The sequence below is a fragment of the Oratosquilla oratoria genome, chromosome 27, assembly GCF_046742065.1.
Source record: "Oratosquilla oratoria isolate Oo_2021 chromosome 27, ASM4674206v1, whole genome shotgun sequence".
Taxonomy (NCBI): Eukaryota; Metazoa; Arthropoda; class Malacostraca; order Stomatopoda; family Squillidae; genus Oratosquilla; species Oratosquilla oratoria.
In genome coordinates, this window is record NC_134803.1 from 53,299,371 (window position 1) to 53,311,870 (window position 12,500).

The window sequence follows — 12,500 nt, forward strand, 5'->3', positions numbered from 1 at the left end:
GGACACTCCCCGGACACTTCCCGGACACTCCCCGGACACTTCCCGGACACTCCCCGGCCACTCCCCGGACACTCCCCGGACACTCCCCGGACACTTCCCGGACACTCCCCGGACACTTCCCGGCCACTCCCCGGACACTTCCCGGACACTCCCCGGACGTCGTCGTCACCTCCGGAAACTTGCAGCGCTTATCCGAAAGGTCAAGAATGCTGTAGCGTCCCTGACCCGTCTATCAATGGGACGGATACTAAAAGATAAAGGCTTGTGAGATCATTCCTTTAATTAAGAGTTCTCTGAGGCCAAACGTCAGGAAATGAACAAATTGTATTGTGACTAGTTCATAGTGACAGGCAGGGTAGATCGAAAGGACTCACCAGAGACCTTGGTAAGTTTATATATATATATATTATATATATATACATATATATTATATATATATATATTATATATATATACATATATATATACATATATCACGTTTAAACCACTGTTGGAGTAGAAAAGACTAGATACGGGGAATCTATTTATTTCGATTGAAAACTGCAATTCTCTTCAGTAGAAGCTCTACTGAAGAGGATTGCAGTTTGCAATCGAAATATATAGATTCCGCGTATTCAGTCTTTTCTACTCCAACAGTGATTTTAACGTGATTGACAAAAGTGTGATTACATTTCTCACCTTTAATATATGCATATATATATATATATATATATATATATATATATATATATATATATATATATATACACACCAAACCTTTCTTCAGAGAATTTAGTGTCTCTGGTCGAGGGTAATGCACGAAACGTTAGGTTGACACGATTTCCCTCGTGTAAAAATTAATAATAAACAAAACTGTATGCGATTACCATGGCTCAGGGGAACAGAGATTTGCCAAATGTAATTGGTAAGCCTCGCTTGTTTGTCACACATGCAAATACGGTTTGTGCTCGGGAGATGTACAATGAAACTTTCTGTTCCGTGGATTTAGTTAATGGTTTAACGTCACATATTCCTCCCATCGGAAGGCTAGTACGGTACCCCTCACAAAGGACTTTGTAGCGTGGAATTTAATGAACCATGCCCTTGGTTCAACTTCGCCGGTGGCAGGATTCGAACCGCCATTCCCTCGACCTTCGCCGCAAGTAACGACGCCCTAACCCGCTCAGCCGGCGAGATTCCCAAAATATCCGTGGATTTAAACCGGACAAATTTAGATTTAAGAAGGAAATAGGCGAGAATTTGTTTACTAATAGGGTGGTCAACGAATGGAATAGACTTAGTAACCATGTAGTAGTGAGCGCTGAAACTATCAGTTGTTTTAAGAAACGGTTAGACAACTTTATGGACGGGGATGACAGGTGGTCATGGACATGGAACTGTCTAGTGTAGGCCTCATGGTCTCTTGCAGTCTCCTTCATTCTTATGTTGTAAAGAACCCAGCACCCACTTCGTCAGGTACAGTCACGACCAAAAGCTTTGATCCACATAACAGTTCTGACAACGTGAAGATTTTTTTTTGTCAAGTATGTGATATATCTCCATATACAGTATTTAGTTTACAGTTAGGTAATTTTCTTGAATAGAAAAAAAAATCAAACAGATAATTTGAATTTTGTACCAAGAAAATCTCTTAGTGGGTCAAAAATTTTGCTCCTGACTGTAGAGCGAAGGTTCATGCCGCAACATCATCGATTCGGCAACAGCGCCTCATAAAACACGGCCGGAGGCAGCGCGTTACATAATTAATGTATGCGTGTCGGCATAGACACAAAAACCTATCTTCGTGACAGATCCCAAGTGTACAACATGCGCGAAAACTCTGAAGTACATGATTGCTGAATTAGATTCATTCCTTGTCTTTGAACGTTTCGAATTTGTTTTCGTAATGAATTCACACCAGCAGTCACCCCTCAACCTCGATTTGAGGGGAGAGGGGTGAATCACGATACAACAGGTGGTAGGCAAGTTAGACGCAATTTACCCTAAATAGATAATTTACCTAAATTCCCTGTTCCAACTTTCCTTCCCCGCCATACACCTCACCATATTACCAATCTCCATGCTACTATTCCACCAAAGATCCATTTGTTTTTTCAATTCCTGTTTCAAGAATTTCTCCTTTCGCCAAATTGCTGCAACTGCAACTGCAACTTCTGCTGTTGCTGTTTGGCTTGGCCTATGATATTATAACACTGAAAAACCTACAAATACTAATTCCTAGATAACGATTTTTTTTTCCACCAAACAGCCATTTGCTTTTTCAATTCCTGTTTCAAGAATTTCTCCTTTCGCCAAATTGCTGCAACTGCAACTGCAACTGCAACTTCTGCTGTTGCTGCTTGGCTTGGCCTATGATATTGTAAGACTGAAAAACCTTCCAATAATAATTCCTAGATAACGATTTTCAAAATAAAGATTTCCCCAAAAGGGGAACTTACATATACCAAAAGCCCTTTTCCCCCTTAATAAGGGACATGAAAACATTGACGCCAAAGCTTGTACCTAAGACTGAAAAACCTTCCAATAATAATTCCTAGATAACGATTTCCAAAATAAAGATTTCCCCAAAAGGGGAACTTACATATACCAAAAGCCCTTTTCCCCCTTAATAAGGGACATGAAAACATTGACGCCAAAGCTTGTACCTAAGTTTCACCCCTCCCACATCCCTGAAGCTTATTTGTTATCCTTCATATCTTAGCTCCTTGTGGATGAAGGGTCATCCCAATGGCCGCCACACTGTTTATGTCAAAAGCAATGCAGTGAGACACAGCAGTTCCACAGCCGAGGCTGGTCTACTCCCACAGCTTCATTGACATGGCGACCCCTCCCTCCCCCTCATCCAATCACAGCCACTCTCCACTTACACTTACTTATCCCTCTTCCTTCTTGCTCGACAGACATTCCTCTTGCACCCAACGCCCTTGTCACTTCCTCCACCTACCTCATTATCGGTCTTCCACGTGCATCCACCTTCCAGATTCTAATTCTAGAAGAGGTAATAATAATAGTAACCTTGGTTGCTCCAACATAATTACCTTTGACACGCTTGTACCTATTGGGTAATCTAACAGATTATAAAGAACTAATGTACGCCAACATCTAACAAAGAGCTTTTATAGAAAACGGAGGACATGGCCCTAGCCACAACCTTAATAAAATTTAAAATCAATCCACAAATCTACCAATGGTTCCAATGACAGAAAAGACATAGAGCGTCGCCATTTGCGGCGGAGGTTGATCAAGGGGATGTCAGTTCGAACCCTGCCACCGGTGAGTTGGACCAAGGGCATGGTTCATTTAATTAAACGCTACAAAGTTCTCAATTAGAGGCAACGTCCTGGCATCCTGATAGGGGTGTTACGCCGTTAATCCGATTTACACACACAAACAGACACACACACACACACACACAAACACACACACACACAAATATATATATATATATATATATATATATATATATATATATATATATATATATATATATATATATATATATATATATGATCTAAACGTGGGAAGTGATGCATTTCCTTTCTCTTGGGAAGTGACACATCACTTTATCGTTTCATATTGCGCCACTCAAGACCTAGAATCCCTTGTGCGAGGCCCGGCGCGATTGGTCCAGATAAGATACGTGAACACCTGAGGGGGGAAGGGGGGGAGAGGTGGGGAGCGGGGGGGAGAGAGAGGCCAGTCCGCTGGGGTCTGCACGCTCAGACGTTCCTCAGTACTTGTATCTCTGCATGTGTGGTCAAAACAAGTGTTTCCCCGTTCAGCATCGGAGTTTGGCTTATCGTTGTGACTTGGTGGATTTGTGTGACACAGGCTCTGTGGAGGTGGGGTTTCGTCGTCGTCGTCGCCGCTTCATTTAGGTACGCAAATGAAGGAACTTTGAAGGTGGACGCTGAGGCATTTGGAGGGTTCAGAAAGACCCAAATCTCAATCCAACTTTTATCCCTGACTGTTCTTCTCTCAAAAGCTTCTTACAAGTTCTCATACTTATATCAATACATACACACATGCACACACAATCACATACACACATACATACACACGTACACAAATACATGCATACATAGGGACGTACATCCGTGTGTATATACATACCACATATCAATATATCATATGTTCACATACTTGTATCAATACATACACGCATGCGTACACACGGACATACACACATGCATACACACGTACATACACACATGCATAAACACGTACATGCACACATGTATACACACACAAATACATGCATACATACGTACATATATCCATGTGTATATACATACCACATATCAACATATCCTATATTGTACATACATGCATACATACATATTTACATAATACATACATCTATCATCCATGTACATGTACACACATACTGTGCATAGTACTACACATGTGCTTGCTAGTGAGAGATCGGGAAAGCGATTATTTAATGGTTTAGGTAAACAACCTAATCACAGTGGAATGGTATATACCAACGTCTCATTATCGACCAGATACCAGACGAGTCGTTTCAGTTGAGGAGAACTTCCGCAATTCGAAGTTTGAACTAAAATGAGCCCTCTGGCGGCAAGGCGCGTCATTACGTACAGCCACGAGCAAAAGTTTTGACCCACCAAAATTTTTTCATGACACGAAATTAAAATAATTTTACATTTTTTTTTCTTAGCTGTTGAAGAAAATTAGCTAACTGTGAGCTAAATACTACATAGGAAAAATATATCACGTACTAAAAAATAAATAAAAGAAATAAGTACATTAATAAACAAGTAAACAAGTAAATAAAAACAAATATGAAAATAAATGAATAAATAAAAATAAAGAAAGGAATAAATTGAAATAAATAAATAAATGAATAAATAAATAAAAAAAAATTATCCTATGGTTGCTGCCATGCTATTTTCGATACAAAAAATAATCAATCATAGATTGATTTTTTTTTCTTTTCTTTTTTTCTTTTTTTAGAAATCTGCGTTTCATGGCATGGAGTGCTGAACGCTAATCTCAATTATGGTGAAAAATAGGAATAAAACAAGATACATACTAAAATATATACGTGCGCGCGGGCGTGTACACACACACACACACACACACACACACACACACACACGCACGCACGCACACACACGCACACACACACGCACACGCACACGCACACACACACACACACACACACACACACACACACACACACACACACACAGACAAACGCACACACAACCCCCCCCCCCCCGAGGATACTCTTGAAGAAGTTGGCGAGGTCCTTTGGGGGTTTCATCTTGACGCCTTTTCTGCAGCATTGAAGCGGAAGAGGAAGAAGAGGAGATGGAAGAGGAGAAAGGTGAGGAGGAAATGGGAGGAGGAAGGAAAGAAGAAGGAAGAGGAGGAAGGAGAGGAGGAGGAAGAGGAGGAAGGAAAGGAGAAGGAAGACGAGAAAGAGGAGGAGGAGGAAGAGGGAGAGGAGGAAGGAAAGAAGAAGGAAGACGAAAAAGAGGAGAAGGAAGGGGAGGAAGGAGAGGAGGGTGAAGACGAGGAAGGGGAGGAAGGAGATGAGAGGAAGAAAAAAAGAAAAGGAGGAAGATGAGGTAGGAGGAGGAGGAGGAAGAGGAGGTAGGTAGGAGGAGGAAGAGGAGGAAGGAGGAAGAGGAGGAGAGGAGGAAGATGAGGAAGAGGAGGAAGAAGAGGAGGAGGAGGAGGAAGATGAGGAGATGGTCACCACGTGCTCAAACGAAGGGTCGTGGGGGGTGGGGGGGTGGCTGGTTCTGAATGAGGACGTGGGGGGAGAGGGGGGAGGGGGGAGGGAACGGAATGGAATGGGGGATCTCTTCGGATCCAAGAGGTTTGGGGGGTTGGGGGGACCGTGGGATGAAAGGGGGGGACAGAATGACAATGTTAAGGGGGGAGAAAGGGGAGAGATGTTAGGGTGAGAAGGAAGGAAGGAGGGGAGGGGAGGGGAGGAGGGAGGGGAGGGGAGGAAGGAGGGGAGGGGAGGAAGGAAGGACTCTGAAGGAAGGAGGGGAGTGGAGGGAGGAGGGGAGGGGAGTGGAGGGAGGAGGGGAGTGGAGGAAGGAGGGGAGGGGAAGGAGGGGAGTGGAGGAAGGAGGGGAGAGGAGGAAGGAGGGGAGTAGAGGAAGGAGGGGAGTAGAGGAAGGAGGGGAGGGGAATGGAGGAAGGAGGGGAGTGGAGGAAGGAGGGGAGTGGAGGAAGGAGGGGAGTGGAGGAAGGAGGGGAGTGGAGGAAGGAGGGGAGTGGAGGAAGGAGGGGAGGAAGGGGAGGGGAGGGGATAAGGAAGGTATGTATATGGGAGGTCAGCTGGGGGTGGGGAGGGGAGGAGGCGGAGGGGAGTTGGTATGCGTGGGGTATGGGTATGGGAAGTCGTTGGTATAAAAAGGAGTTGGGGAACATCTGAAAAGGAAGGGGAGTGCATTCCGTTTTCTTTGGAAAAGGAAGGGGAGTGCATTCCGTTTTCTTTACGTTTTCTTGCATTTCTTCCATATCTTCCCACTCTCTTCTTTCCTGTCTCCCTTTCTCAATATCCTTCTTAATCTCCCTCCAGATTTCATTTTCTTTAATCTTTCGACCTTCCCTGTTTTTCCATGGTCGTCATCTCTCTCTCTTTCTCTCTCTCTCTCTCAGAGATGTGGGCCTTAATTGTCCCCTTCCCTACTCACTGTTACCAGATACATTCGCCTCTCTCTCTCTCTCTCTCTCTCTCTCTCTCTCTCTCTCTCTCTCTCTCAGATGTGATTCTAAACTGACAACAATGTCTAAATCTACCATTTTCCCTGTAATATATTCTGTCTATTCTAAATTTCAATGATGTAAACGCGCCTTCATAACTACATTCAACCTATCCTAACCTTTAAGCGGTTATTTTCTAGATTTAAAGCGGGATGATGATGATGATGATGATGATGATGATGATGATGATGATGATGATGATGATGATGATGATGATGATGATGATGATGATGATGATGATGATGATGATGATGATGATGATGATGATGATTTAACGTCACAAACTCCCCTCTATCGGGAGGCTAGGACGGTGCCCCTTACAGAGGACTTTGTAGCGTAGAATTTAATTAACCATGACCCTTGGTTCACCTTCGCCGGTGGCAGGGTTCGAACTGCCACCCCTCCTCGACTTTGACCGTATGAAGCGACACCTTAATCCACTCGGCCAGTTGAGGGGAAACATCTATTATTACCCAAAGAGTTCAAATCTATTTCAATTATCTAAGAGGCCAAGGCGTCTGAAAAATTCTGGAAGAAAAGATATTTTGAAACGTTCGTCAACTTAGACACCTGGTCTCCATTAAAGACGCTCCACTAACGTCGCATTAACTTCTCGGGACGCCATGTTATGGTAGTTTACGCAGAGCTGACAGCGTGAAAGAGGTCATTAGTCCTACTCTGTAACTTGACAGGGCGACATAAATTCTCTGTTCTCATCTAGGACACAATAGCTGATGTTGGTTCAGAGTTCCGCATGTGATACATGACCTCATGTCACACACGTCAAACAAATACACACGCACACACACAAACACACACACACACACACACACACACACACACACACACACACACACACAAACACACACACACACACACACACACAGACTGCGCACTAGCATGTACACATTCATCCACGCACGGACGCATGCACACATTCACAACACGTTCATACACACACACACACACACACACACACACACACACACACACACACACACACACACACACACACACACACACACACACACACACACACAAACATTGACAAACACACAGGGTAATTGACGTCTGGAACAAATTGAACAGTGAAACAGTTAATGCCAGAAATATACACGAATTCAAAAGCAAACTAGATGTAGAGAGATACAAAAACGGGTCAACAAGAGCATAGCTCCAGTCCCGTAAAATACAACTAGGTAAATACATACACATACAGGCATAAAAACAAATACATACACAAACATGCATACCCATACATATACGCAACGAACACATTCATTACCAAACATACTCATAATAACCCACCTTTCCACAGTTGATCTCGTACAAGACTGCAAATTCTCTCTCTCTCTCTCTCTCTCTCTCTCTCTCTCTCTCTCTCTATACCAAATATAAAATCTAACCAGCCCTCTCGACAGGACAGAGAGTATCTACGTTATCAGTCATTCCTCTTTATCACAAATGACCCCATCGCTATCTACTATCTACCAGCGCACCATTAACTCGGTCATAGTGGATATTTCAGTAAAAGAATATGTCGAAGCAGAGTTAATTTTAACCAAAGGTTTACAGAAGACGCAGGTGAGGGGCCTACGCCAGGAGGCGCTGAGTAGCTGCGGCCGAAGCCGTCACCTTTGCCCTATGTACATGCGTTTTAGCGACTGTTGGGGCAGGTAATATCAGTCGCTGGTTAGAATCGGTGAGAAGGAAAACTTCAAGAAAGTTAAATTCGAAATTTTGATTTATCCTGTTTAACCCTTTCCAGGAAACGAATTCGTAAACTATATCGGATGCGAAACAAAATCATAATAATGATAAATAAATAAATAAATAAGAATTGATATATGAATAATAATAAATAAGATAAATAAAATAAATAGGTAACGTTAAATAATAAACAAACAGGTAAATAGTAAATAATAATAAATTGGCAGATAAATAATAACAAATGATAATCAAGCAAATAATAATCAAGTAAATAGTAAATAATAAATCGACAGATAAATAATAATAAATGATAATCAAGCAAATGATAATAAACAGACAACTAATAACAAACAAACAAATATTTTCATCTCACAGGGAACCTTTAGTCAGTCCAAGACGATAACACTATCTCGGTTAAGCCCTCTTGGGCAATCTTCTCCCACTCTCGAGGCCGAATCCGTCGCTTTCAAGGTACAGTCACTCAAAAAAGTATCGGTAAGAAATCGTACGGAAATGGACGTAAGTAAACACTAAACTCTGACACATTGTTCAAAAGACTTGGAAACTGTTGGTACGCCTGTGTATCAATGCGCCAGTGTTTCTCATAGCTTTGTAGTTTATAAATGTGCGTCTTCATTAGAGCAGCATTCCGTGAAGACATCTAGAATATTAAAATGATATTTATGTTTATATATTACACAAATGTTATATTACTTGGGAGAAAGAACATGTTAACTGCTAAGGAGCTGTGGAATGTCTTATTATAGACAGAATAGCTGCCCCTCTGCGAGGGCGAGGGTTGAGAAAGGGAGTGACGGGTAGGGATTGGCATGTAGACAGGAGAGCCTGTAGCGTTGTCTAGGACGAAAACATGTTGTGGTGAGGCAATATCTATTGCGTATGCTCTGGTGTGTGTGTGTGTGTGTGTGTGTGTGTGTGTGTGTGTGTGTGTGTGTGTGTGTGTGTGTGTGTGTGTGTGTGTGTGTGTGTGTGTGTGTGTGTGTGTGTGTGTGTGTGTGTGTGTGTGTGTGTGTAAAGACAACTCGAGACGTCAAAGAAATGCTACGAATCTCATGAATACTCACAGACCTCAGGCAAAGTTAAAAAGCTAAAAAGGTTTACCAAATTGAATGTGTGAAAGACTCAAAATTAAAAATCCACCAAACCAAGGATTACTCTTTTTTTTCTAGAGAAACTATGATAGAATAGGTTCCTTTTTACGCTTTGTGTGATGCAATCCACATCAGCCATTACTAAAAAAAAATCTTTTTTCTTTTTCTAGACTTTGTGATAGAAGAAAAAGGTCCCTTCCCACATTCCGTGTGATGCAATCCACATCAAATGCAATCCACATCAAATGCAATCCACATCAAACATTACTACATTTTTTATTTTTTATTTTTCTAGACTTTGTGATAGAAGAAAACTTCCCTTCCTACATTCCGTGTGATGCAATCCACATCAACCATTACTACAATTTTCCCTTTTTCTTTTTATAGACTTTGTGATAGAAGAAAACTTCCTTTCCTACATTCCGTGTGCCCCCTGGATACGCCACAACCCTCACCATGGGCTTCTGTGGCAAGTGTCTCCTCTTCAGCCTCAACTTCCTCGTCTTCGTAAGTACCGACCAAAAGCGTCCAGAACGTACCCTCGGGGTCTGAAGTGCGTGTATACGTCATGACGTTATAACCTTGATTCTTTGTTCTCTGCTCACTCTTCACCAAGATGCCTCTCTATGCTCGTATGCTCTTTTCATGCTCTTATTGTCTTTATGCTCTTATGGCCTCTGCTCTTATGGTCTCTATGCTCTCATGGTCTCTATGCTCTTATGGCCTCTATGCTCTTATGGTCTCTATGCTCTTATGGTCTCTATGCTCTTATGGTCTCTATGCTCTTATGGTCTCTATGCTCTTATGGTCTCTATGCTCTTATGGTCTCTATGCTCTTATGGTCTCTATGTTCTTATGGTCTCTATGATCTTATGGTCTCTATGCTCTCATGGTCTCTATGGTCTCATGGTCTCTATGCTCTCATGGTCTCTATGCTCTCATGGTCTCTGTGCTCTTATGGTCTCTATGCTCTTATGGTCTCTATGCTCTTATGGTCTCTATGCTCTTATGGTCTCTATGCTCTTATGGTCTCTATGCTCTTATTGTCTCTATGCTCTTATGGTCTCTATGCTCTTATGGTCTCTATGCTCTTATGGTCTCTATGCTCTTATGGTCTCTATGCTCTTATGGTCTCTATGCTCTTATGGTCTCTATGCTCTTATGGTATTTATGCTCTTATGGTCTTTTTATGTTCTTATGGTCTCTATGCTCTTATGGTCTCTATGCTCTTATGGTCTCTATGCTCTTATGGTCTCTATGCTCTTATGGTCTCTATGCTCTTATGGTCTCTATGCTCTTATGGTCTCTATGCTCTTATGGTCTCTATGCTCTTATGGTCTCTATGCTCTTATGGTCTCTATGCTCTTATGGTCTCTATGCTCTTATGGTCTCTATGCTCTTATGGTCTCTATGCTCTTATGGTATTTATGCTCTTATGGTCTTTTTATGTTCTTATGGTCTCTATGCTCTTATGGTCTCTATGCTCTTATGGTCTCTATGCTCTTATGGTCTCTATGCTCTTATGGTCTCTATCCTCCTATGGTCTCTATGCTCTTATGGTCTTTTTATGTTCTTATGGTCTCTATGCTCTTATGGTCTCTATGCTCTTAAGGCCTTTTTATGTTCTTTTTGTCTCTATGCTTTTATGGTCTCTATACTCTTATGGTCTCTATGCTCTTATGGTCTCTATGCTCTTATGGTCTATATGCCCTTATGGTCTAAATGCTCTTATGGTCTCTATGTTCTTATGGTCTCTATGTTCTTATGGTATCTATGCTCTCTATGCTCTTTTGGTTAGCTTATCTCATTTGTTCTCGCGGAACCCTAAGGGACCTCTTGCGGAACCTTAGGGTTCCGGGGGAACCCTGGTTGGTTGAGAAACGCTGCTTTAATCTATTCAAACACTTTTCCCACTATGCCACGGGCTTTGACTTTCTTTAGCAGTCTCTGGTGGGGCACCTTGTCCAACGATTTGCTAAAGTCAAGGTAAAAAACATCGTAACTATCATTAAGTGACGCTTTGTAGACATTAGTGTAAAAAGACAGAAGATTAGTTATACATGACTTACCCTCGGTGAAGCCAAGCTGCGAATCACGAATCAAATTATGTCTCTCGATGTGATCTTTGATTCTATTAACTATTATTGATTCTAGCATCTTAACTATAACCGACGTCAAACTGACTGGCCTGTAATTGTACACAGACGATTTATTGCCCTTTCTGAAAACAGAAACAACGTTTGCTTGCCACCAAGAAATAAGACACGAATCCGGTGGTGTCTACTGACTTGTTAAATATCTCCATTAACCGGTCGCAGATTTCAATTTTACACTCTTTAATGATTTTATTCTAGTCTCCAAAGATGTGGAAAGCTACTTTTCTAAGTTGGCCATGGTCTTGCAACGTTTTGCTGAAGCTGGGTTGAAACTCAACTTACCCAAGTGTTCCAAGCACTCTCGGAAATTCTTCGTCTACACTATGGGATTCTGTAGCTTTAAGTCTATCAATCTACTTGACTACTTACTGATGCTCACATCTGTAAACCTATTTACCACATCCCAACTAAAGATTGGGTACCAGTCAGGTACCATAACCAACTTCTCCTTTGTAGATGCCGAGAGAAAATATTTATTAAACGCCTCGCTGATTATTTTTCCTCAGAATCTATCAAGACATCTTCGTCGTTTTTAAATGCACCTAGCCTTTCATTACGAAAAAAAGACGATGCAAGATGCTGTAATGACTGTCGTTTATTTTATATTATTTGTTTGTTTGTTATTATTTGTCTGTTCGTTTATTATTTGCTTGGTTTTCATTTATTATTGTTTCTCTGTCAATTTATTATCATTTACTATTTACCTGTTTGTTTACTATTTAACTATAACTATGCATTTATTTATTTTATTTATTATTAAAAAAAAATT

General features: G+C 41.6%; 1 protein-coding gene across 2 annotated transcripts in view; it reads left to right on the forward strand.

Annotated features, from left to right (window-relative positions):
* The first annotated feature begins 3,696 nt into the window (after positions 1-3,696).
* Positions 3,697-12,500, forward strand: part of LOC143040070 (tetraspanin-3-like) — a 23,493-nt gene continuing 14,689 nt past the window's right edge. Inside the window, exons 1-2 of one of the 2 annotated variants that reach the window (XM_076210723.1) lie at positions 3,697-3,878; positions 9,871-10,082. In XM_076210723.1, the coding sequence (XP_076066838.1) occupies positions 10,032-10,082 (51 nt within the window). In that variant the 5' untranslated portion in view covers positions 3,697-3,878; positions 9,871-10,031. The remainder of the gene's footprint in view (positions 3,879-9,870; positions 10,083-12,500) is intronic. The other variant, XM_076210721.1, reaches the window with a different exon arrangement.